The 27,874-nt window shown below is 41.6% G+C and overlaps 1 protein-coding gene across 1 annotated transcript in view; it reads right to left on the bottom strand.

The window, feature by feature from the left end:
* mgat5b (alpha-1,6-mannosylglycoprotein 6-beta-N-acetylglucosaminyltransferase B) overlaps positions 1 to 27,874 on the bottom strand; it is a 136,791-nt gene that overhangs the window by 82,337 nt on the left and 26,580 nt on the right. The window contains exons 3-6 of the mRNA XM_079564046.1: positions 26,401 to 26,548; positions 12,843 to 12,958; positions 5,726 to 5,799; positions 3,301 to 3,468 (exon numbers count right to left, since the gene is read on the bottom strand). Coding sequence (XP_079420172.1) covers positions 3,301 to 3,468; positions 5,726 to 5,799; positions 12,843 to 12,958; positions 26,401 to 26,548 — 506 coding nt within the window. The remainder of the gene's footprint in view (positions 1 to 3,300; positions 3,469 to 5,725; positions 5,800 to 12,842; positions 12,959 to 26,400; positions 26,549 to 27,874) is intronic.

Here is a 27,874-nt window from a genome sequence, read left to right as displayed (position 1 = left end):
GGACTAGAGGCAAATTGGTCATTTTACACTCACTACTGCCACCTCAGGTCTTACACGTAACTACAGCTTCTATATTAAGCTTGTGCATGACCCGAAGTAACACCTTTTTGAGTGACAGTGCAGGATTTTAGAGGCAGTTGTGGTGAACAGGTCTGGGCTCATTCTACACATTAGGACATTACTGGAACATATATTGGGAGGAAAATACTTTTTAAACTCCGTATAGTCCCTTTAAACAAATCCTATATTATTAATGTTTTTATACATAAAAAAGATACAAAGACTTGGAGAGGAGCAAAGTGGTCCAACAGTCTAGACACGTATAAATGCTAACAAGGAAGCTAAAGTTCGCTCCATGCTGCGTATGCTCATGTTAGCAATTAGTGCCGTTTTTCGCTTCTACTGAATAATTTGCTGTAAAAATAAACATCCATATGGACCCGATTTATTGGTGTGTGATAAATATGTTCATAGTCTGCCAGGAAACTGTTTAAAAGAGTGAAAAATGTTGCTTCCCATGAGAGGTTTTCTTCCGCCTCAGCTCGGCAACGTATATACAGTAAGCCGTGTAATTGCGAACAGATTATCTTTAGAACATTTGACAACAAGTACAATGACAACAAATATTGATGGGCTTCATACGAGGCTCGATGTCCTATAGTGTTTTTAAACAGGTGAGTGTGACTAAATGACAAATGCTAATTATAGCTAGCAGTTAGCGCCTGCCCCTATTCAAACACAGAATCAATATGCAGCCTTCTTACAATGCAGGTGAATTATTGCTCTCAAAAGCAACGTGCAAGATGCTGAGAGCCCGGGGGATGTTTTGGGATTAGCCCGAGCGAAGAGACACTGGCAATTAGACCAGAGCTCTACAGTAAATTCACATCAGGGCCCCGAGTGGCTCGAAGGAGAGAAAAGGAAACAGGCAAACAGTAAGTAAAAGTGCATGCCCAAGGAGAAATCTGCCCGGCTTGACTTGTAAACCATACTGGGCCTTCCATACCTTATCGTATAAACTTCATGTAAACCCAAGACTCTGATTTTGCGAGTTCATATCCAAATTTATTTAGTATATACAGTTACATGTAAACAATACGCATGAAGGTTTCACAGAAATCACAGAAACGCCTTTAGCTATCTGAGCCTGTTACAAATGTGTACATTTTGTTCACCAACGGCTCCCGGACCTGTTTGTATTGATCGTTCTGTCCCCATACAAATGAATAGTGAAGCCAGTCCCTATGTCAAAGAAGTGTGACATAACTTCTGTGGCTTTTCCGTCATTTACACATCATATGATGATGTTTTGTAGCAGAAAGTGAATATGATTTAACATTTATGCGCTAATTCGTACCTAGAGCAAAATCCTAAAAGGTGATAATAGTGATTTCTAACTAGACTTTGAGCTCACCTAATAATTTGCGATGTTGGATGGCTAAATGCTAATGGCTACAAAAAAAATACATAAGCTAAGGAATGCTGAAAATAAAGATATTAATAAGACTCTAGATGGGACATGATGCTTGTTAACAGCGGCAATATATTTGATATTATTTGAACTGAATTACTAAGTGTTCGACAGAGGAGAACACTGTCAAATCCAAAACTGCAAAAACATTATTTTCTTGCCTGATAGGACGTAATATAATAACTAAAAATAGACTTAAAACATTGATTAGAAGGCTGCACAATATATCGCAAAAAAATATTGTATATATTAGGTACAAGTGGCCGAAATGAACTTCCTTCACAGGGTGCTGGGCGCACCCTTCAAGATCGGGTGAGGAGCTCGGAGTAGAGTCGCTGCTACTTCACGTCGGAGCCAGCTGAGGTGGCTAGGGCATCTGTTCCAGATGCCTCCTGGTCGCCTCCGGGCATGTCCTATTGGGACAAGGCCTCGTGGAAGACTCAGGACATGTAGGTGGAACTATGTGTCTCTGCTGAGACTGCTGCCCCGGATAAAGCGGAAGAAAATGGATGGATGGATATGAGGTGATACAATATCCGTATCGCAAACAGCCACAATATATATCGCAACATCATTAAAGTCCTCTCTGACTGAGACCCACATTTTTTTTTAAGCAAACTCAAAGACAAACAATGAACAGAACTTAAAAATGTGCTTTTTTTTAAGTCTTCTTTTGACACAATTTGCTGAAAAACTTACTTACAATTTGTGTTTAACATATCACAAGTTAATTCAATATTGTTCAGCCCTATTGCACTGGGTTAGTAGGGCCAGTCACAAGATGGCCGTCAGAATTCCCATTGGTTCCAATGTATTACAAAGGCCATGTCCTATCTAGAATTTTATTAAAGACCTTTGGCTGAAAAGTTTCCCGGACTAGCCGGTTCGCTAACTGTCTGTGGACGTACGGATCAAACGCCGCTTCTCCTTTTGATTTCTACGTGTAGGCTCCACAACATTAACCGGCTTTTGCTTCAGTGTTGTGCTCCTCTTCCTTCAAGTAAAGGTCAAGTAGCTTCTGTGTTTTTGGAGACCCTTCAAAAGAAAAGTTTCTTTCACTGCAAGAATATGATCTATTAAAGTAGTCTTGTTTATGCTTATTCTATGTTGTATTTGTCATGTTTATGGTAATAACAGTGGTGTGCTTTCATGTCATCCTTGTTTTTGTAAAAAAGTATAGATAGACAACTCCAAAAGTCTGAATGGATAAAACTGAGATTAGCATTTCATATGTTCAAACGCATCTCCTGCTGCTCTATTGAACAAGTACAAGTACAATCAGAGTATGACAGGAGTGCTCTTTCATGACAGGCGCGTTGGCTCGTCTTGCAACCTTCTGACTTGCCCGTAAACGCAGGGAAAGAGGCAAAGCTCAGGCAGACGCACATACATCAAAGAGACAGTCGGGCTAAAAATCAACTGGAGCGGGAGTAGAACAGCCTCGGAAACTCAAACTGACAGACAGCACAGCAATGAGTTTTACATCCTCCCTGGAGCCATCGATCAACGCCGAGCGAGTGATTTATTTTAGGAGAATTGATGGATGCCTTGTTTGATTCTAAATACAATGCGTTACAATGTGTTAAGATGCCCCGCAGCAACTTTCTCTGATCTGTCCCTGCAGGATAACAGTGAAGTTGTGCTATATCCTCGGGAAGTGTTCATGACGTATTCATATCCTATTTATTCCTGTGAAGTTTGCTATTTACTCTGTTTCTGTTGTATTTTTATTAAAACTACAATCACATGGACTTAAATATGGAGGCTGTACCTTTCTGTGTCCTGGGAAATGAATGGAATATATTAGCAATCAGCACACAAATGTATACCTTTTGCTTGGGAGGGGGCTCTGGAGTCGGCATCGTCGTCTGATTCCTCCCTGGCAGCGGAGGGCAGAACCACTCCACTTCGCTCAGGTAAACAAGGAAAGAACAGTCCGACCCGTCCACGCCGTAGAAGGAATAGCACGGGTCTGAAGTCCAGCGAGCGCGCATCCACTGAGGAAGAGAAAAGAATCGTGCATAATTTGCCAACTTGGATTCAAAAGGTAGGACGTGTGGCGCTCGCCTAATGCTGCACATTAAGCGCAGCACAGACTCCACCTTTTTTGTCAGTCTGAAAAGATTGTGTGAAGAATTGGGGTTCCACATACACCACTGGATTTAGCACAATTATAGAACGACTCGGGGTACACATATAACCACAGAGAATCGCAAGAGTGGACACAATACATGAGTCTGACAAACAGCTGATGGTGCTGTATTAGCACCAGCATGAGGATCTGTTATGGGTCCAAAATAATGGAATGAACTGCCCCTCATCTCATCGCCTGTTTTTAAAGGGGCAAGATGCAAGTTCACCATTTTATGCTCACTACTGCCATCTCAGGTCATACGTGTAACTGCACCATCTAAATAAAGCTTGTGCATGACGGCAATTCGGACCCGAAGTAAAACTTTTTGAGTGACAGAGCAGGATTTTAGAGGCAGCTGTGGTGAACAGGTCTGGGCTCATTCTACACATTAGGACATGGCTGGAACATGTATAGTCCCTTTAAGTCGCGACACGCCTTTTTTCCAGGACTTTTGATGTGATCGACACTTGACTTTGTATTTATTTATGTCTATTGTGGATTTTTTACTTCTTTTACGGTTTGCCCTGCTCTGTGTGCATTGCCCTTTGATCAACAGTGTTGTTTTTAAAGTGCAATATGAATAAAGTTGGATTGGATTATAATACAGCGGTGTATCTGATTTCTCTCTTTGGAGGTCAGCAAAGATAGGCTTCTCTTTGTGAGCGAGGGAAACACGTGTGTGTCCCGAATGGTCTGTGCTACAGGGTCTTCCTGAACTTGTTTATAATGCTGTCAAATGATAATAAAAGTCACCAACATGAAGAAGTGGGACATATTTCCCGTGGCTTTAATAAAAAAAAAGGAGGTGGACATCAGCCCCGGGACGGAGGAGACAGCGGAGAGAAGTAGCTGAATAGTCCAACTTCGAACACAGAAAGTGCCGCTAAACTCAGTTGAAATTTTTGTCATGTTTTTGTCTCTCCTTTTTTCCCACTTTTCCCACTTTTTCACTACTTAAAGCGACACCGTCTAAGATTTGACCCAATAAACAAAATGGAAATACAAGAATTTATTTCATGATAGATATTTTCGCCATTGAAAAATACTTCAAACAAACATGTGCTTTTGGTCTGAGCGGCTCGCCTCTGCTAAAACATGACTATAACTTTACCAGGAGTGGGTACGTCTCTAGCTCGTTTCCAAGGAGACGTCAACTTAAGTCAGTAGAATTGAGAGTTAAACAGGCTAGGTCCTCATGCAGATCCATTCTTTGATTATCCACTGCAAAACATAGCATGTACTGTGCCGAGCTGATCACTGAGAGCAAGTTTTGTGTTGACGGTACAGTACAATCCAAAATGTTCCGCAGTGTGTCTTTAATTTATTGCTTCTGTATTACTGTTGCTTTTCTGGCACGATTTTGTTGCTCTTTTGTTGCTTTTTCAGCACTTTTTTTTTTTTTTTTTGATTGCATTTTCTTCCTCATTTTTGTTGCTATTTCGACTTTTTTTTTTTTTCATCGAGAAGCTTTTAGATTTGGGCAAAGCCAAAACCGGAGAAAATGTCCTGGGTTCAGGTGTTAAGAGGTTAAGGTCAGGTTCACATTAAACGCAGTCCTCGAGCTAAACAAGGTCTGCACAGGCAATGATTCAGAAACACAATGTACTCAAAGACTTGGGTCAGACGGATTACCTAATTCTATGAATGACCAGGTATAACACGTACACTTTCTCTCTTGTCGCCTTCGCCGTGCTTCATAAACAGGCAGCAGCAGTTACAGATCGCTCATGCATAAACATACAACGGCACATTAGCACATGAAAGAGCTTTATCAGGCTGTCAGCATTCGAGCCATATCTTCAAGCGCTATTATTTTAAGCTTAATGCTATTCTTTACATACGACGGTCAGTCCTCTATTTCCAGACAAAAGACGTGCATCCATTGTATTTTATTTTTCCATTGTTACACTTTTCTCCTACATAAGCTTCTTTAATCTGTGCACAGTGTTCCGAGAAAGTGCTGCAATTCTTCTGAGCAAGACATTTACGCTTGGATAACAAAACAGCCTTTCCAGATACTCTTATCATGAAGAACAACACAATTTATGTTGCTCAGAGGTGGCGGATAAAGATAAAAAAAAAGATGTGCTTTGGTAGAGAGTGGCCGGAGCCGCACTTACATCCATCTTGGTGGAACAGTCGGGGAAAAGAGGGTCTTTGGGAATCTCACACTGCCGAGTTGGTACATCCATATCTGGAAACAGAAAAGGGCATGAATCGCGGCATAAACGAAGAGAAGTCGGCACAATAAGTTGTATTAATGTGACGTAACATATGGAGCCTGTAGTTTAACATTGAGGTCACGGACAGGCCAGGATTCTAAGGTTAAATTTGCAAATTGAAGGCCCTATTCACCAGATTTTCTTTTACTACTGGAATATAATTAGTCTTTTCCTTGAGTGTTTTTCAAAAGCAGATATTTGTGAAATGCCCTTTGTATACAATTCGAAAGACTTTTTCATGAATAGCGAGCGAGCAGGCCGGTTGCTGCTGTTGTTTACATAACCCTCACAGTGTTGCGCACCGAAAAACTGTGAAAAGTGCGAAGAGACTCATCCCGGTGAAGAAATGTGATGTTGGAATTTTTGTTCCAATAATTCGGAACGCGTTTGGAAACAACTAACAAATAAAAAAAAATACTTGCGATCTTTGTTCATGATTACTAAGCAAAGTAATCTAGTATAGGACCTTTAACAATCCAAATACAGAGGCTTTGACCTGATCTATGGTGTTAAATATGTATTAATTACTTGACTAGTGCATCATATGAAACTAAAACTGATATAAACTAGGGCTGAAAGATATATTGATATCGAGATATGAACATTCAAAACATTCAAATTGAAAAAAGCAAGATATAAAGGATATAGATTTTCATAAATAAAACTGCACTCCTTATTATTATGTTTTTATTTGTCTGAAAAATACTTGGTTTGCATGGAATATCGAGATGTGAAATTTTGTCCATATCGTTCAGCCCTTGTATAAACTTTGTATCCCATCTCCTGTTGTCCATCTGAAATTCGGACGTCTGTCGTGAACTCAACCTAGTAAAATTAGCTTTGTCAGCGACAGTATGTACTAAGGAAAGCATCAAAAACATGAGGTAATCCTTTCACAATCATTTTTTAGTCCACAGTTAGCGTTTAACCTGCTCCCATCATTAGCATTAGCATTAGCCTTAGCACAGTAAACAACAGCGCCCTTCTCTCTCAGAAAAATAGTAAAGTGGACATTTCATAAGGGCTTAACATAGAGTCAAAAACATCTTATCGGGCGCTTCAGCATTGGTATTTTAAGTTTTATTATTTGAAATTATGTTTCTGTAAGAATTAATGAGTAACAGTGAAATACAGGCGCTAGAGCTGGTGAAGACTTTGACAGGGGCTCCTCCTGCTGGCAGCTTTAGGAATAATGTATTGAAGCAAAATAACATTCAGTTTCAATTTACAGCGTGCTTCATCACTTCAGCGCCACGTGATAAAACCAATGGCCCCTGGCTGCACTGCTTCGTGACAGCGACGCTGGGGTCCGCCATTGCCCGCCATTGCTGCAGCACCTCCATATATGGGCATCAAAACAAGCTAGTTTTCCATTAGCTAGCATTGCACTTTACACACGTTTTAAGTAACTGTAAAGCCTGGTTTCTTTTCTTTTTTTTTACTTTCTACATCCGCTGTATATTTCTCCTGTGATAACGCTGGGTTAGTTACAATTAAAGAAACCGTAAGGAACATTTTAGAAATGTCGTGCTACTGAGGGCTGGACTTTGATTGACAGGCCGTTAACATTCGCTATTGGCGCGGCTACCGCTGAACTATGTGTGCCTACAGTGAAGATCCCGCCCGGCCTTATGCCCTTTTTAGGAACATGCTCCGTCAGAGCTGGGCAGGAGGAACGTGGTCATTATGTTAAACTGGGAGGAGTGAGGAGACGGAGTCCATTATTTATTATGTCTATGGATAAAACACACTGAAAAGGAAAAAGGAGGTCCGAGACACAACCGACTTATATAATTAAAAGTCCTTTCTTGTGTGGAGGGAAACCAACGTGTTTCGACCGTTTAGGTCTTCATCAGGGCAGACAGAGTGAGACCAATCAGGCACAGGTGACATCCACAATTTCTTTGGTCCGTTGCTAAATACCTTGTTGTTTGAAGTTTTTTTCAATCAGTACAAAATGGTAGTATCTGCGCAAAAATGTTTTAATGTGGGAAACTGAGCAACGGTGTTTCTGAGCTCCGCTTGGTAATCGCCAACCTAGATTCGATTTGATGTTGAAGTTGTGGTTTTTGCTATTTCTGGCTGTAATTACTGTAGATGTGTCTATGCAACGTAAACAACCATGTTTTTAATTAGTGGTGTTTTCTCCATAGCTGTATCACAAGCGAGTCATTTTAATTTCATAAACATCTTGAGCAACCTCCTCCACGTGCCTTGTGACTATTTATATCACCTGTGCATGACTGGTCTCCCTCCACACAGTAAAGGATTTTTTATTGTCTAAATCGGTTGTGCCTCGGACCTCCTTTTTCCTTCCTTCCAATGGCTTCCAATTGCATCCAGGAAGTACGGAACTAACGCTAAGTTGAACAGGATTACCCGAGGATCACTCAAAACTGCGTGACCGTAATGAAACACTTCTCCAGGTCTGTCTTTGACGAGGGAACAATGTTATAACACGGTTTAAAGCTCAAAAAAGTCGATTTTCAATTACACGTCCACTTGAAATCATCGACAAAAAAACAAGCCTTGAACACAATCTGTGGAGGACTGGCAGAGGGGAGAAAAAAAAAAAAGCGCTCGGCCTGAGATTCCCCACAGTCAAGCCTCTCGTAATTAGTCATAAGTCTAAATGGGAGATATTGATCAGCCGGTTGTCGGTGGACCTTCCCCGGGGCGTAGAGTATGTCTTTGGTATTGGTTTGCGCAGCCTGCCCTCCGGCCTTTGGGATAAACACGGATAGTAAATTATAGGGGAGGGCAGCTAACAAGCTCTCTGTAGATCCTCTCTACAGAAGAGCACACTCGAGAATGGGTTTACTATAGATAGCCCGCATCAGGATCATAAAACTCATCATCTCCAGGTCTTCTGCTTCACATCTTGTTCTCTTCATCCCCCATCCTGCAACTCTCTTCTCTTTCTTCCTCCCTCCTTTTCCTCTCTCCGTTTCATCTTCTTTCTGTCCTGTCCTTGTTGACCAGCGCTACGGAGTCTAATTAAAGAGGCGCCGCTTCCTGCCAAGCCTCACAGAGCACAAAAACAGGCAAATAGAGAGATATTTTGTCGGATTAGCCTGACAAAGGCAGACCTTTTCCGATGAAAAGCACCTTGGTTTGCGCTGTTGATGTAAAATGCTGGAGCTGACCTCAAACAGCATTCAGCTGTGGCATAATAGATATAATATGAGTAACAGGGTGGGGAGAGGGCTGAAAGAGATGTACTTAAAGGCCCTCATGGATGCAGGAAAAGCAGTAGAAGTACTTACAAATGTGAGGTACTTTTACTCTACCTACAGTCATAATATTTGAGAGTTAATACGTACTACTAGAAGGGCTGCAAAATATATGTTCAAATTATTGGTATTTCAATATTAGGTGGTTAAGTATCCGTGCATGAGAAGACACAATGCATTGCAAAATCACTGAGGTGTTCGCGAGGCAGTGAGTTACTGACAGAAAGTCACTGAAGGAAACTTCAGTGCTCATCATTGTAGGTGTTTTCATCTTGGCTAACACTAAATCAAGATTAAAATCGTACCAAGATTTTGAACGAGCTGCTGAAAAAATAATAATATTAATATTATAGGGAGGTGTGCGTGGATCGGGAAGTTTGGGCATCTCTGCTGAGACTGCTGCCCCCACGACCCGGCCCCGGATAAAGCGGAAGAAAATGGATGGATGGATGGAATATTATAATATTCATCCATCCATATTAAAAATAATATAAATTCTTGATGTGAATTATGAGATCTTGTGAAATTAACTTTTTTTCTTGGTTGCGTTTGTGCTCCTATTTCTGAAATTTAGGAGCACAGTCAAAAAAAGTCAGGGAAGAAGTGAATTTAAACACATCACATGCCACTTCCAGCCTTCTGTTGCATTTTTGATGTATTATTTCAGCTGTTTGCATTGATTCAGCACTCTACAAAATTATATTTTAACACTGTAAATGGGACAACAGATTTTGTGCCACCTAAAACCCCCAACTTTCTCTGCCTTCGCCGCACTCATTGTGTCGCACTTCATTCAGTGAAAGCAGGCTGATGAATGAGAGCGGCGCACAAGCACACATACGCAGAGAACACAGACTGGGCTGGAGCAGGACGGCCCAGCGTGTCTGACTGAGAAGAATGACAGCGGCGCTGAGCCAAACGAGAGGACAGATTGTAGTTTACAATATGCTCTTGAATTATTTTAGAACAGAAAGTTTGCTGTTGCTGACAGGCGGCGTTTGTAGAAACAATGACGCAAGTTTTTTTAAAGGAATAGGCCACCGTTTTTACATACTAAGATATGTTCTTACCTCACTTTAGACGTGTTAATATATCCCCGTCTGGTCTTTGTCCGTGCGCTCTGCCAGGCAAACGGAGCACATACGCAGCCTCTCCCACATGTCATATAGCTCCAAAAAAGCTCACGATAGAAGCTACCAAGCTCTTCCACGTGTTCCCTATTTAAATAAAGTTACGTGAAGTGTTTTCATGTGAAGTATATTTACCCAGAAATGTAGCATGTCGATTTTATAAGCAAATAAAAAGGGGGACTATATTGTGAGGCGTAATGATACGAGGAGTAAAACGTCCGCGCAGTAACTCCTAAAGGTTATTGACGGAAGTGAGCGGGGGAAGTCTTTAGGAGTTACTACGCGGACGCTGTGCTCCTCGTATCATTACGCCTCACAATATAGTCCCCCTTTTTATTTGCTTATAAAATCGACATGCTACATTTCTGGGTAAATATACTTCGCATGAAAACACTTCACGTAACTTTATTTAAATAGGGAACACGTGGAAGAGCTTGGTAGCTTCTATCGTGAGCTTTTTCGGAGCTATGTGACATGTGGGAGAGGCTGCGTATGTGCTCCGTTTGCGTGACAGAGCGCACGGACAAAGACCAGACGGGGATATATTAACTCGACTAAAGTGAGCTAAGAACATATCTTAGTATGTAAAAACGGTGGCCTATTCCTTTAAGGTAGCACGAGAAACCTTTCTTTTAAACGGGGGGTATTATGCAAAATTGACCTTTTCAACCTTTACATCATGTTATTATGTCATTTTACTCATTAAAACATGCCTAAAGTGTTACATTGGCACATTCATGTATTTTTGAGTCATCTGTAAAAACTCTGATGGCGGCCATTTTAGGGATAGGTTTGCCTGAGTCCTCCTAGGAACGCCCCCACCTCCTGGAGACGCCTCCGAGCTTTCGTCACCAGCCGAGTAACCAACCACTGCTCCTCAGCAGAACCTCCTCCCAACTGATGCCACAGACAGCGTGTGGAGGGGGCGTGTCGGAAAGGGTCAGAGGTTCTTAAAGCGACAGAGGCCTATTTCAAGACATTCACTACAGCCATTTTGAGAGAGCAATTTTATACAAGGCAGTTATTCTAATTTACTGCATTTACAGACCAACAGAAGGTTTCGTCATCATTGTAGTGTGCTGTAGACTGGTGCTATGTGATTGAAAAAAGCATAATACCCAGGAACAGGCCACAGTTTTTACATATTGAGATATGTTCTTACCTGAGCCCCACTAAGTATAATTCTCCATTGTGAGATCAATAAAGGCTAGCTTATCTTATCTTATCTGAGCTTAGACGAGTTGATGCGTACCTGTCTGGTCTTTGTGCATGCGTTCAGTGACACAAAACAACCAAAGCTGTTATTAGCATTTGGCCTCTCCCAGCATATTCCTATAGCTCCAAATGGGGGTCAAGTTAGAAGCTACCACGCTCTTCCACAGGCATGAACAAAGACCAGACAGTTACGTATCAACTCGTCTAAGCTCAGGTGAGAACATATCTCAGTATGGAAAAACAGTGGCCTGTTCCTTTAAGGTGGACTGGAGCATTTACGCCTTCAGTCGCAAACATGCAAGCAATTCTGTTTTTAGATTGCAAATTTGGGAGCATATGCGACTAAAATGGTCGCAATTTCGAGCCCTGGTTTGTACACGTAGCCGGTGACTTCCCACTAGTATCTCAGCTAATCGTTGATTTGTGCAAGACATCGCTAATCCTTATTGTGAAAATAACGAGAGAAGAAGAACCGCGACCTCCAGAGATTGCACTCGAAAGTCACATGTCACTCGCGTCCATAAAGCCTATGGACGCTTACGCCAACACGAGGTCGCTTAAAGCCACACCGCGTAGAATTTCACGCAATTAATACATTTGAAATATAAGCATTTATTTTATGACAGATATTTTCACCATTGAAAAATACCTCATAATTTTACAAACATTTACGAGGCTCACCCCTCCTAAGATATGACTGTAAACTTTACCGGGAGTGGGTGCGTCTCCAGCTCGTCTCCATGGAGATGTGACGAAAGGCAGTAGAATTTGAGATTTAAACAGGCTAGGTCCTCATCCAAGTCCATTCTTTTATTACGCACTGCAGTAATAGCGTTTTCTGTGTTGAGCTGGTCATTAGGAGCATGTTTTGTTTTGCCGGCAACAGTATAGTCCAAAATGTTACGCAGTGTTCCTTTAAATATGCAAAAGATCAGTTTCATTCATGGTTTTCCCAGTTTAGTTTCTGTCCTGATGTTGTATTCTTAAGTCTTGTTTTGACACACTAGCTAATAAATACCAGTTAAATTATTACTTAAATTATTACTTAAATATATTTATTGTTGAAGCTGCTTAAATAATTAATAATTAAATCAGCCCTACTTGCTCATACTTACTTTACTTCTCTACTTTTGAGTGCAGGTATCTAAACTATCTCCAATTTGAAAGTGAATCCAAAGTAAAAGTATCTTGAAAAAAAAAATAAAGCAAAGCAGCCCAAGTGTGGAGTGAATAATTAATGGTTCACGGTCCTGCTTTATTACAACTATAGTAACAATAAATGTAAAAATCAATTCTTCCGGACATCCTTAGGTGTGACAGTTGGAGAAGGGATCAAAAGAGCGAGGAGGTTTGAGTGGAAAACCATGTTAGGCGTTCAGTCGGCCTGTGGGAGTGGGCCAAGTGTGAAGAGAAGTGAATTTCCCGAAGAATCCAAACCTCTGCTGCCGGTCACGCTCCTGCGCTGGAGGATCTGCTCCATCTTCACCGCTGTATCCGACATGTTCTGGGCTAAAGCCTGGATCCGTTCCACCATCGTCCCCAAAGGCTGAATCCTGGGTGGACAGAAAGAACACACATAACTTTTATAGAAGCTGTTTTATTGAAGATTGAGATTGATCTCTAAATATCACCATCAACCTGCCAAGGGACCGCAGGTAGAAATTGACCTGGCATCTGTCCAGCTCCGCTCTCCAAAACAATCTGATACAATTAAACTTTTCGGCTTGATATTTTCTGTACTTTCTTGACATTCTTCACTCTCTCGCCCTTTGTCTGTCTCGCCGCGGCATATCTGTGTGTGCTTCCGTCGCCCTGCGCACGGAGCGGGGAGGAGAGGATGAAATGCTAATTGCCTGGAAACTCGAAGCGTGAAATTAAAACCACAAAACAGACAAATAAAAAGATAAAAAGGCTAGAGCTGCTGACAGTTTGAAGTCAAATGTCCAAGGAAAGACATTAAGTACAGTGCAAGTTGTGCAAAACTTTCCTCAGTAGACAAGGCCACTTTTTTGAAAGCATTTTTGTAACATGTTTTAATGTAGCTGGCACTTTGTTTCATGCATGTTGGATTATAGCTGCATATTAAAACCATTTCCTTCATGAGTTCAAATGCAGTTCCACGTGCTGATGTCAAAAGGCGGTCACCTCCATCTCCAGGAAGTGCTCCTTTAGCTTTATCGCATGTGTTGCTTTATCCACACACCCAAATTAGACCCGGGCAATACGGCTTACACTATTTTCTTGGTAAAAAATCTAGTAAAATAATTAATACAGCTTTTTGTGAATAGATGTTTCAAAACCAAGCTTCTTCTGAAACACTGAAGAGGCACCAAGAGCCCCCCACACCTGCAGCACAGGGGACGCGTCACAAGAGGCGCTACAGGAAACAAAAAAGGGGCGAAGATTCACAGCTAAGCCACACATGCCTTCTATCACCAACTAGTGTTCAGGCTAATGTACATTCCCTGGAGAATAAAACAGATGGTATTACTTTATTTTATACTACCTTGATACATTGTACCAAAGTAAATTTAGTACAATGTAATGTGCTCTGCAACAGTAATAACTTGTACCTGTAGTGTACCATGTAGTACGTACACACACTTATATTAGTACTTTGTAAGTACATAATGTAATAGCACACGAGACCCTTAGGGTTAGGGCTTAAGGTTAGGGTTAGAGTTAGAATTATGTCTTATTACATTATGCACCTACAAACTGCAAATACATATTATTTCATTGTGTATCTAACCCATAGGTACAACTTCTTAGCCATTGTTACAGAGCACATTACATTGTAGTAAATTTAGGTAGGTGCAATGTATCAAGGGTAGTGTCAAATAAAGTGTTGCCAAACAGATTATCTGCTAAGGTAGTTCCATTTGATGATGGAAGAATGTTGTGGAGCGGAGGGAGCTGCGCAGCAAGAAGGAGGAGGAGCTGACCAGTGCAGGACACCACGCTCTGAAACAGGGACAAATCCAGGAGGCGCTGCACCAGGCAGCCAGACAGGTTTCTTACAGGTGCTATTGAAAAACATGCTGGTCAGGTTGGCCCCACAGTGGCAGCACGGCTCAGTCGCTGCGGCTCAGGACTAACACCTGAACACTATTTCGTTGCACGCTTCTACAATGACAAAAAAAGCACTTACTTACTAACAACAAATAAATATCCCCTCTCCAAGACCAGTGACCACGAAAGGGTTTCCATTTGATTCCTCCAAAGCTCTAATCAAATAATGAGCTGTTATCACTGGCACATGATTGGCTGCCGTAGTGTTGATTAAAAAGCACCATGTAGCCATCAGCTAAAGATTTAATCACGGTTTGATTAAAACTCGATTAATTTCACAGCCTAAAGTCAAAAGGTGACTGGGGAGATAAGCTTTAAGTATACTTTTGTTTGTCCCAGTGGAGAACTTCACAATGTCCGGGATCCTCATATTCATAATCGCCCTGCTAGAAGATTAACCTATTGTGCATGTTTGATGGGTGAACTATATGGGTGAGCAAGCTTATAACAGAGCGGGGGAAACTCAACATTCTTCACATAAAACGTCACATCATTTATTGCTAACTGCATTTTTCAGCCATTTTTCTTTAGAACTCATTTCTCACGTCCCATTCCTCTAACAACAACACATACACATTTGTAGCCCAAAACTTTTCAGGAGCAGACCTTAATCGTGAGTAGTTTTCTCTCTCAACCGTAACATTGCATGCAAATGACCTATGCAAATTTACTGCCGTATCTCAACAGTACTTTTTTGTTTGAGGGGCCCCCTTGTTTGCATATCATTTTCCTCAGGTATAAAACTGATGATGTAGTGAAATGTTAAGGCCGCAGCACCACGTCAGAGCCTGTATCGGGTTGCAGTAGTTTGAGTACAGAGTTTGCAGAATTAAACTAGCTATAGTGTTATAGTTATATATGTTTTTTTGCACGACAACCAAGAACAAGAATTGCTGCTAAAGGCTTCAACCTGTTCTGGCTTTAATCTGCCATCTTTGGGTTAGAATTCTTTTCTCCAGACAACTGTGTGATTAAATAACGTCACAACCCTAGGTCAGTCTTATGCAGCAGCACAAAGTGGAGCTCAGTTAGCTTCAATTATTTGTAATGAAAGAAAAGACATATTGTAATTGTTATTAGTAAAATCCATTTACTGATAACCGATTGTAATCTGTGAACTTCATATCTTGGGAGTATTAAATAAAAAAGTAAACAGCAATAATCTACAGCTAGAGTAGGATACACCCACACATGGTAAAAATCATACAAAGTAGTGGGTGCATAATGAGACACTGCACCGCTTTTTCAGCCAAGTGCAGAAGTGCCGCGGGAGTCTCTGGAGGCCAAACTGACCATGTCTAAAAACTTCAGCATAAAACAGCCTGGCCGTTGTCGCTTGCTTTAGTATATCTGGTGCGGTCCCAAAGTGACCAATTTGTTGTTAGAAGTCCACTACAGGACAAGTTATAGCAGTGGGGGCAATATCCTAAAACAGGGACAATTTTGGTCATGAAGGCGAAAGCATTGTTCTTATCTCTATAAAAAAAAAAAAAAGCCACGGATAAGCCTTTTGTGCCACCACTACCGCTGTGTGATAACGGTAATTTCAGGAACACTGCAAATGATCATTTCTCTGAAGTTCTCTCATGACTCGGCAGTGATTGGAGGCTTCACAGGTGGGATAAGAGTCGGTACATGACTGTGGTGGACAACTTCGTCAAGAACCACCTTCTGGTCAATGTGACAAGACCAAAGCACTGGTGGTGGACCTGAGGAGGGCTAAAGTTTCTGTGACTCCCACCTTCATCCAGGGAGAGGTGGGGGAAGAGTACAGGTACCCAGGGGCAAGGATAAATATCCTTGGAATAGCTTTGCGTTGCTCTTCTGACCCTGTCGAGATGAGACGCCTCAACTACCAGACCCCGGGAATGAGGGAGCGCCCGCCCATCCCAGAGGCAGACCTGGCCGACCACATCGACAGCCTGAAGGCAAATGATGGACTCAGATGCTCCCAGGAGTATGAGTCCATTAATCCGGACCAGCAGTTTATCTGGGAGAGCTCTAACATGGAAGTAAACAAGAACCCTAACCGGTTGATATGTGTATACTGTGTACCAACTGGAAGAAAACTGGAAGAAAAAAAAAAAACGGGGTGAACTAGGAACAATAATGCATCTTCATCACTAAGCTTCACCCCTACGCGGTTTGGGCGCAGTACACGGCTTTGCATGGTTTTACTCGTCTACTATCGGCATTAGAAATGATCATAGTAGTTGTGGGCAGCGCTGGAATACACATTACTGAAGGAACAACAGAACTGTGAGGAATGTTTAGTGAGCCGTGATGAAAACACTGGACAAATAGGAGTCATATATCCACTACTTTTGATGGGGTTTATTCAGAGGTGCCAAGGCAAAAACTAGAGGAAAGAGTCAGCTACAAGATGAACTATGAAGGAAAGCTACATGCAATACTATGCACGTAGCTTACATAAGTTGTGCTAACAGCCCCTAAATGCCATTTTCGGCAAAGGCACCTTTTCAATAGCAGTCTGATGTTAAATATTAAATGTCATAGCAGGACATGCCTGTTTTAGTAAGAGATGTCGTCTCTTCTCGGGTTAATCAGAGCCCAGCAGTCTGTTCACGTGGCCCAAAATGTGTACCTCGCCGACACTGGTTGACCCTGGTCCAGCCAGTGGAAATGCTCGACTGCACGGGTAGACCTGTCACTGGGCTGGACAGGAAGCCAATAGAAAAGGGGGAATATAACTGGACTAGAATAAGAAAGTGAACCAAAGCAATCTCTACTTCCTGATAACGCATTGAGTAATTGTCATCTGCTTCCTTGCTACATATAACCAGAGAGACTGAATCACCAACAAAGCTGTGGGGAAATGATTTGCCGTGCTTTGATCTGCTTTCAAACAGAAAGTAGGAATGATTCGCTTATGTATTTCCAAGTCGAGGTATTGTTAAAGTCCATCATGATTGTGAGACCTCAGATTGCCATTTGTCATTACCTACATTATCTCTGCAGTTTAACAGAGGTCATAACATCATTTCCATACTAACTGCCTTTGTGTCCTTTGGATATCAGCATTGTCAGTCAAGACAGAAATATTCAACATTTGATTAAACACTCAGAAAAACTTTTTATTGATTCGCAGTGACCCCACAGCCACTCCATTAGCCCGCCTGTCAAGTCCAAGACGGGGGTAATCGAGTTTTGACACTTCCCTCCTTGTTCTAGCGTTTGGTGAATTCTCAGAGGCGCCATCTTGTCTGTCAGGGGGAGTTTATGCACCGTGCGACCTTAATGTAATAGCGCACTTTGGGGAATGGGCTCGACTGTCACCCAAAGGAGGGAGGCACTTTTGAAAAATATGACACCGACGCTTCCATCAACCATAAATTTGAGATTGTGTGACTTTGGAGGCACTTTTCTGTTGATTTATGCACAAAACTGACTATGATTAAAATGGGTCCCATAGTATTACACGTCCTTTTGTGTGTAATGTGTATATGTCTGTGTACTTGGACTCAAAAGGGCTCGGAATTTGTTGAACTTTGCTTTATTCATGCATGTTTTCTTCATTCTTCATTTCAGAGCTTAAACTGCCAAATAATTTACTAATACAAATAATTTCTTGTGTATAATGTCAGCAATTGTTTTGGCTTCAATGGAAAAGTAGAATTGCTTCTGAACCAGCGACGAAGGGATATTACACTCTCGGAAATTATGTCAAAATGACCTAATAACTGGTTTTAGGTTGTATAACATTAAAACACAGTGCTAAGGTATCTATAACTATTTTAACACTATGCACTACTTCAAAACCATTGAAGTAATTACAGTTTCTATTGTTCTATTGCAGGGGTGTCGAAGTCACCCCTAATATGCAGTTTATATCCTGCTGGACATGCATGGACTTTTTCCTTTTCTAAATTTAAGCTTCCCCCTAGTGGTTGGAGTGAGCATTCTGGTTATTTCAAAAAGAATCACAACTCCGCACAGGAATGGGCTTGAGACATACTTCTTTTTTGACACAGAAATGCATGCTCTACAAAAGGCCACATGCGGCCCATGGGCCTTGTGTTTGACACATGTGGCTTAGAGGGTGTACCATTCAGTCTCATGGAGAATGAATAGAATATGAAGAGGAACCACAGACCTTTTTTTTATTTTTAACTAATGCTGGATTATCTCATTTAAATATCTGATTTGTCTTAATTAATTCTGGAACACGTCAATTTCTTTCAAATAATAGGTGAATAAAAGGGGGCATCTAAGTATCGGAGTTGGAGTTTATTATGTATTATGTGTTGATTGTTTGCTGCTGAAGCCCTCCTTATTTCCAGGACTTTGTTTCCTAATTAGATAGAATGCGGAAGACCATTACCAAATCTATTATCAAGACGTTAGAGTGAAAAAAACAGACCCCTGCCGTGTTTGTGATCCGAGTTACTCAAACCAACAAAACCAGAGACGGAAATGCCTCATACCAGTTAAAATACTGAGGACACAGGTAAGTTTGTAAAAGAATATAGGCAGAGACGGTCCTTTAAAAGGTGCACTATACAACTTTTTATGTGAAAAAGAACTTCACGCATATTTGACCTTTCAGTGACTGGCAGCTGTGTGGTTGGTTTGCTTGGCGCCTTCGCTTTCCATCCCGGTGGCCCCATGATGCTTCAGGATCAATTATATTTTTGTTTTGTGTGGATTTCTGGTTGGTTTTTAGAATGGAATGTGTAAGTAACCATGGCTACGGTTCAATCAGCAGTGAAAACCAAAAAAAACAATAGATCCGGGGGCGTGCTACAGGCCATCAGGATGGTAAGTAAAGGTGCTATGCTAATCACCTAAGCATCCACCGGGTCACTGAAAGGTCAAATACGTATCAATATCAACTTTGCATAATGCAGGTGTGATTTAAATGCATTTAGAAATTTAATAGAAAAGGAGCAGGCATTAAAAGGTTGAAAATATTTATTGATGTACTAAACCGGGCATTCAGATTAAAAATGGCCAATTTATTAAAAATACAAATTTGGTAAAAACCTTGAAGCTCCGCATGAATAAAAAAGACACGTAGAGAGAGAGCAAACGTGTTTTTTGTTTTTTTTTGCAGGTTTATTTGCAAGTTGGGGACGGACAGAGGTTCTGATGATGCTTTCTCTTTTTTTCCGCTGCTCCTCTCGTCCCTCCCTGTCTGTCACAGGCCAGAGACCCGCCCATCCGTCACTGCGGAAGTGCAAAATGCCTGTGTTTTCCTCCGTGGAGCTGCATCTGAATTCAGCAGATCTGAATCGTGGCGCGTGGTCAATGGTCGCTGCTCATCAGTGTAACCTCAGAGTGCGTTCTCTCATAGAAACTAATAGATGCGGCTTTTTTTGCCAAAGCGTCAACGCGTCTCCATGTGCATTGGCCTTTGCACGTCAGCTTTTAGATATTGACAATCCCCACTGTCGTCTGCAGAGGGCAAACACAATGACCATTACACAGGTATCATTTTACGTTGAAAAAAAAATATTGCTGAGGCGTGCACAAGCTGGCGTATGTGTGCAATCCCACTTTCAAAGCCGGGATAATTTATCTTTTGTCTCATCTTTTTACCTCCACAGACCGCCATTAATGTTTTATGAAAGTACGCGCCGGGGAAGGTTCTGCTCTTGAGGGTTTGCGCACAGACTCTGCCTGACAGGAGGAAGAGGAGGAGGAGAGCTGATGTCCAGGCCGGACACACAGGGCCGCCAACGAGAGGAGATATGTTGCCATGGAGACGTCGGTGCGCCTGACAGTTTGCTGCCAGCGCTCACCCTTCCAGCAAGACCTCCCTTTTCGGACAAACTGTTTTTAAGCATCCCAGAGGACCAGCACGGACACCAAGAGAGTTTCAGCGCCAAGTATTTCCTTCACTTGATGAACAGGCTGAATCACTTCTCACCGCATCTAGGAGGAAAAAAATAATGCCTGTGGATTTGGGCCAATTTTACTTTGACATTTTCTGTGAGGGATTTCTTGTGGAGATGATTCGAATTCAATAGTACTGGGATATGAAAATAAATATGACTTTTCCCCATTTCATATAGCTTTTTTTTTTTTTTTTCCTTCAACCTGGGCATAGTCAACAGTTGAACTTGGACAAATCATATTGCCTCACCATGAATATTTTATGTTTTAAATTTGGAATAATGTCGAAGGGTAAGCTTGAGGGTAAACAGTAATAAATGAGACACAGGGGGCAGGGCCAGTCAAGATTTTTGCCTAAAGCTCCATCTGCAGCTGTGGGAATGACAGTGAGAAAATGCTGCTCAGAACGGGTCCAATGATGGAGTTTGAGCTTTAAGAATGTGGGGGACTGTTTTGTTTGATGGCATATAATCCAGGAAAGAGAGATCGGCGCGCTTCAGCGGCAAAGTGATCAAAGTGAACAGGTTTACTCAAAACTGTGTGAATGAAGCGAAAAACGATCTCAAGCCAAATGCTGAACTCTATCTCCCCAGCGACAGCCAATCTCAGACCAGGCTCTGACAGACACTTGAGGGGAATTGGTTCACACACACACATGCGCACACACACACACACACACACTTCAGCCGTCTTAAACCTCGTGTCCCTCATCATCTACCACGGGGGACTGGCGACACAACTAGAGCGAGATAAGCTCCGAAAAGAGACCTTATCGCTGTGTACCCTGAATGCCACGGGGCCATCCTGTCAATAGCGGTGCACCCTTTTCCAGATTTTGAGATAGGTCTGGCTCTACATAAAAATAACACTCTTTTTTTTTTTTTTTCCTAAACCACTTCGACACTGGCGCATTGAGTTGCCTTGTGTACGAAATGGGGTTTCATCGATCATATTGTGTTAAAACAAGACAAGGACCAAAACGAAATGCAATACAGAATGTTTGCGCATTTTGAATAATGAAAGCGTAAATCTCAGTCAGATCAAATACAGTACCTTAGTGATTTTGTGACAAATTGCGGCTTCTTGCGATGTGGATATTGCGTCGCTTGTCACATTCATCGTGGTTACGTGAACGAGGGGAAAGTCCATTCTACCGCCAAGTCCAGGGGTTAAAGATACACTAAGCAATGTTTTTGTAATTTTTTGTCAGTAAGTGTCAGTAGTGAACCCTGCTCTGCTCAGATCACTGCAGATATTAAACAATCGGACATTTCACGAGGATTTCAGCAGCATCAGAGCAGGTCGGTCAGACGTTTGTCAGTTCACGATCTTTTTCTCAACTTCTATCATATCTCGATCTCTACACGTCTTTGTGTTTACATGGGGGGACAGGTGGGGGTGAGGCGTGTGGTGGTGGGTGTCCTGTGAGGTGAGGGACGTGTGCAGCTGGACTCCTTCTGCGGTACAAAGTTTTCTCGCTGTTTGCGACAGTGGCGCATCTAGCGATACAATGTGGGAATGCAGCCATGCCGGTCCAGCAAAACGGGATCGCTGAGAGAAGCTTTAAAGCAAAACATTTTCATCTGACTTAAAGGAACCGGCCACCGTTTTTCCATACTGAGATATGTTCTAACCTGAGTTTAGACGAGTTGATGTGTACCTGTCGCTCAGTCACGCACAACGACCAAAGATGTTGGAAGTTGGAAGCTAAGCTCTTCCACGGGCACGCACATAGACCAGACAGGTACGTAACAACTCTAAGTCTAAGTCTAAGCTCAGGTAAGAACACATCTCAGTATGGAAAAACGGTGGCCTGTTCCTTTAAAACATTATTCTACAGTGATATCATACATCAATGCGGGGCAGCAGAGTACACACATATTCTCGCACCGCCGTTTCCCTAATATGCTCCTCCTATAGTAACAGAACATGAGCCTCAAGACGCAGAGACACTTCAAAATACAATGAAGAAAGGTACAAAAGGAGTGGGGGGGGGGGGGATTTTAAGGATTTAGATGACATCTCTTGCATTCTGGTGCGTTTTAAATGATGAATAATATTTTGAGCTGTTCCTTTTGCTGTTGTCTACGGTAATATGGGTCATTTTAAACGTGTGCTCTCAAGGGTCGTGTTTTAACTGTTTTCTTCTTGAGCAATGATTACGAGTACATAAAAATGCCACTGTCAATCAGTTGTCTTTCAGTTTCATCCTGAGTAGAAAAATAGGTACATGTTGCAGTACTGCATAATGTAACTTCGGTATTCAAAATGGCCACCAGAACTAAGCGTGATGTCATTGGAAACGCATATATATCATCGATTTATTCCAATGTCAAAATCTGCTGATTTAAATTTTTCATATTAAATCTTATCACATATTTACACTGTAATGCAGTGTTTCATGGGCAATGAATAGAATTTACCAAGTGTACACATTTACAGGTTTATATTTTCAAGGGAAATTACTGTAGTTTATTGTACCAAGAGAAAATACATGTGTATATTTAAGTATCAGGCTGCTGTAATAAAACAGAAAATATCAAGAGATTTCCAAACTTTCAGAAGCAGTAGTTTCACAGTACTTTAGGTGGGTGGAACCTCAGTTACATGGACAATTGGACATGCTTGCCACGTGAAAGCAACCCAAACACGCCTAAAGAGAAACTGGTCCCTCACTGCTCATGGTAAAATAAGCATTTCTGTAGGGCGTCTCGTTCTTTGCTTAGTGACTGTACTGTAGCCTCACTGTAATGGTCAATAATAAACTAATAATATTAGCGCTCAAACACTACCGCTTTAGAGGCGCATTAGTGCATTTTAACCTTCATAACCAGATTTGTGCGTGACACCTTAATCCCTGACCGCGGGCGCATGGTCTCATCCTCTCGCTGCATGATCTCTGTGCCTGAGCGGGAGGCGAATGGCAGTGAACACCACTTCAAAAACTACCAAAGGAGCACAGTCTGTGGCGCACTGCCCCCTCCAACAATAAACAGTGAGCCGTAGTCCAATGTATTCACCGCAGCCGTATCGCTGAATGCGCTACCTCGACATTCTTTTTATTGATTAATTTCTGACAGATTCTAGGTGACGGACATTTTTCCCAAATTGGACTTTAACCCCTGGCCTAGTCTGACAGGAACATGATGGACTGGATTAATGGGTTCACAGTTTCTATGCATGCGGCCCCTGGCCCAGATAAACCACATGCCAGTCTGCTGTAAGGAATGTCAACACAATATCGTGTTGGCTGCTTCGAAGATGTCATTATCCAGCAAAGCCAAGCATGACAGGTCTAATGAGGATGACAGGAGAGTAAACTTTAGTGGCCGGATCAGTGCAGGAAATGTGGCTGGGGCCATGAGACAGACAGAAGACTCCCATTGGAGCTACAGCTAGGTCCAATCAATCATATGAAAACAAGAAATAAGCACCGATAAAGTAGCCGTAGCCGATCGTAGCGTAGTAACTAGGGATGGGTATCATTTTTTTAATGATACTACTACTCTTATCGATACACTTAATATATAGGAATTATTATTAAAAATTAAAGGAAAAATTCTGTTGCATAGTAACTTGGTAGCATAGTAACTTGGTAGCATAGTAACTTGGTAGCATAGTAACTTAGTGGCATAGTAACTTGGTAGCATAGTAACTTGGTAGCATAGTAACTTGGTAGAAAAGTAACTTAGTGGCATAATAACTTGGTAGCATAGTAACTTGGTAGCATAGTAACTTGGTAGCATAGTAGCTTAGTGGCATAGTAACTTGGTAGCATAGTAACTTGGTAGCATAGTAACTTGGTAGCATAGTAACTTGGTAGCATAGTAACTTAGTGGCATAGTAACTTGGTAGCATAGTAACTTAGTGGCATAGTAACTTGGTAGCATAGTAACTTGGTAGCATAGTAACTTAGTGGCATAGTAACTTGGTAGCATAGTAACTTGGTAGCATAGTAACTTGGTAGCATAGTAACTTGGTAGAAAAGTAACTTAGTGGCATAGTAACTTGGTAGCATAGTAACTTGGTAGCATAGTAACTTGGTAGAAAAGTAACTTAGTGGCATAGTAACTTGGTAGCATAGTAACTTGGTAGCATAGTAACTTAGTGGCATAGTAACTTAGTGGCATAGTAACTTGGTAGCATAGTAACTTGGTAGCATAGTAACTTGGTAGCATAGTAACTTGGTAGCATAGTAACTTGGTAGCATAGTAACTTAGTGGCATAGTAACTTGGTAGCATAGTAACTTGGTAGCATAGTAGCTTAGTGGCATAGTAACTTGGTAGCATAGTAACTTGGTAGCATAGTAACTTGGTAGCATAGTAACTTGGTAGCATAGTAACTTAGTGGCATAGTAACTTGGTAGCATAGTAACTTAGTGGCATAGTAACTTGGTAGCATAGTAACTTAGTGGCATAGTAACTTGGTAGCATAGTAACTTCGTGGCATAGTAACTTGGTAGCATAGTAACTTGGTAGCATAGTAACTTAGTGGCATAGTAACTTGGTAGCATAGTAACTTGGTAGCATAGTAACTTCGTGGCATAGTAACTTCGTGGCATAGTAACTTGGTAGAATAGTAACTTAGTGGCATAGTAACTTGGTAGCATAGTAACTTGGTAGCATAGTAACTTGGTAGCATAGTAACTTCGTGGCATAGTAACTTGGTAGCATAGTAACTTGGTAGCATAGTAACTTCGTGGCATAGTAACTTGGTAGCATAGTAACTTCGTGGCATAGTAACTTGGTAGCATAGTAACTTCGTGGCATAGTAACTTGGTAGCATAGTAACTTCGTGGCATAGTAACTTCGTGGCATAGTAACTTGGTAGAATAGTAACTTAGTGGCATAGTAACTTGGTAGCATAGTAACTTGGTAGCATAGTACCTTAGTGGCATAGTAACTTAGTGGCATAGTAACTTGGTAGCATAGTAACTTCGTGGCAGAGTAACTTGGTAGCATAGTAACTTGGTAGCATAGTACCTTAGTGGCATAGTAACTTAGTGGCATAGTAACTTGCCGGCGACGCGGTGGTCGAGCGGTTAGGAAGCTGCACTGGTAATTGGCAGCTTAAAAAAAAAACTACAAAATTCGTAGCATAGAAACACATTTAGCCAGTATCCGCGGGCGCTGAACAAACACAAATAATCGGCCTCTGTTCAATCGTCTAAGTGAAGTTGATTTTAAACACAGGGGGAGACCCTGGTTGTATTGTTAAACATATTGTTAAACAATACAGCTTTAGCCCCAAAACAGTAGTTTGGTCTGAACGCACTTCAGGGCTAACTGTTTGCTAACATGAGCTAGCAAAGGTTAACCGGAAATGGTCGTCAATCCCCTGCCCCCTGCTGGCCGGGAGTGGCACTACTCTCCTGCTGCTCCGTAGCTGCCATGTAGACTGGGACAAGACTGGTTTGTCTGGTTCTATCAGAAAAAAAACGGACCAGAGACTCTTTAGACTTCGCATGTAAACATAATGACTGTCCCCAGATCAAACTCCAGCCGTCACACACTGAGTCGCTCTGGCACTCTTCGGCATCCAACTTGTTTGTGAGGCCGAGGGACATAGAGGATTTACCACCGCCACGAGGCATGATATCACTGTAAATTAATTGCAACGTCAACCATTATTTAAATCTGATGAAGTGCCCTCGTTAGCTATGAATAGAACTAATTGATATTTTAGAGGCACATTAACTTTATAACCCCCTGAGCGGTGCGTGCTCTTCACTCACAAAACGAGCGATAAAATACACTTTAATCTGCCGCCTACGCTACATTTCTCCCGGGCTTGCTCCAGGGAGAGGAAGCAGAACACTAGAGTGGTTGTGGTAAATGCAGGCGCCATCTTTGTACAGCAGGATAGGGCTCATTTGAATGCTCTGCCAACTAAGCACGGGGACAAGGTTTCATGGGAGAGAAGTCGGTTAATGAGTTACAGTCGTAGTAGCTTGAAAACAGGAGACCATTTTATCTGTTGTTTCTTGACATCGACAAACAGAGACAAAATAAATTCAAAGGCCATCACTCATTTAATTCATTCAAACAGCGCGTGCCGTGTCCGCACCTGTCCAGAGCTGAGCTGAGCTCCTCCAGTCTGTGGCTGGTGTCGTTGGAGTTTCCCAGCTTGGTCAAGGCGTCTACTCTCCTCAAAATCACTTCCAGCATGTCGGAGATCTTCTTCAGGCCTCCACGAGACTCCTGCCCGGCGCTTTCTGAGGAAAATACAAATAAACACGGAGCAAAAATCAATAGACGCAGCAAAGGATGTTTATAGATTTAAGTACATAGTTGAGCAAACATTAAGGCGAGACATGGCAGGTGCATTGGGAAAACAAGTAAATTTAGATAAATCAATTGGAAACATTTGCTGTAGATTACTGATATATGAGGGAAAAATGTATTGCAAGTTTTCTGCCATCTAATGTTTTCATAAAAAATAAATTAAAAAAAAGGTATTTTAAGCAAAATAGCCTACCATTTGAGAGGAAAAGTCTAATCGAACATAATCTAATGCAGCGGCTCTCAACTGGTTTGGCGTCAAGACCAACAATCCCCCTGGGATGACAAGCTACGACCCAAATAGAACTTAGACTTAAAATAGAATAGAATGGAACATATTGCTTTTTCCTCAAAAAATGTTGTTGAATAAGCATTAAATGAGCCAAAAAGCTGAAATTAAAAACAGACACATTTTAACATACTCAATTCTATATTTTTTAGTGCATAAATATTAAAAGAGAGGTTTTCTGGAAAAGGTTTGCGACCCACGAGTTGTGAACCACTGACCTAATGTATTGAGCCTGGTTCAAATTTAAGTTTTCAAATTGTCGATATACTAGAAAGGGATTTTGGATATCTTGTTTTTTAATAAGATGTTTAAGTGAAAAAAATCAGTAAAATGTCCAATTTTGCCTTGTTTTTTGGTGTCAGGCAGGCAGTAGAGATTGAGCTCCTAAAGCGGAAAACAGGTCATAAACTATTTTCCGTGCGTCTTTAGCCGTGGCTATGGCTGTCCCCTCAGTGAGGAAATGACCATATTTGGATACCAAACATGTTATTTGTGTCAATGAATACGCGTGTAATTATTTCCGGGAAAACTCCGGCTCGCTAGTGGACAAAATGTCATAAAGTAAGGATCGTAAAAGGGTGATTTTGGTCTTTTATTTTTACTCTAACGTTAAAACTAAGATGTTCAAAAAGAAAATTTGCTAAAAATTAAAACATTAATCGATGTTTTCACCTGTCATGTCTCGCCTTAACTTCTTGCCACTAAACTCAAAGCATTTTTTCTCTAGCTGTGTTTATGTTTTGTTCTTTAAAGGAATAGGCCACCGTTTTTACATACTGAGATATGTTCTTACCTTAGCTTTGACGAGTTCTTTGACGAGCGGATAAAAGGGGGATTATATTGTAAGGCGTGAGTAGTTTGGCATCCGCACAGTAAAGTGAAGATTACTGCGCGGATTTCGAACTACTCCTGGTATTATTACGCCTTACAATATAGTTCCCCCTTTTATCCGCTTAGAAAATCCACATTG

This window comes from Gobius niger (genome assembly GCF_951799975.1).
Source record: "Gobius niger genome assembly, chromosome: 10".
Lineage (NCBI taxonomy): Eukaryota > Metazoa > Chordata > Actinopteri > Gobiiformes > Gobiidae > Gobius > Gobius niger.
Note: the sequence above shows the minus strand (reverse complement) of the source record. Positions and strands in the feature narration are given on the sequence as shown.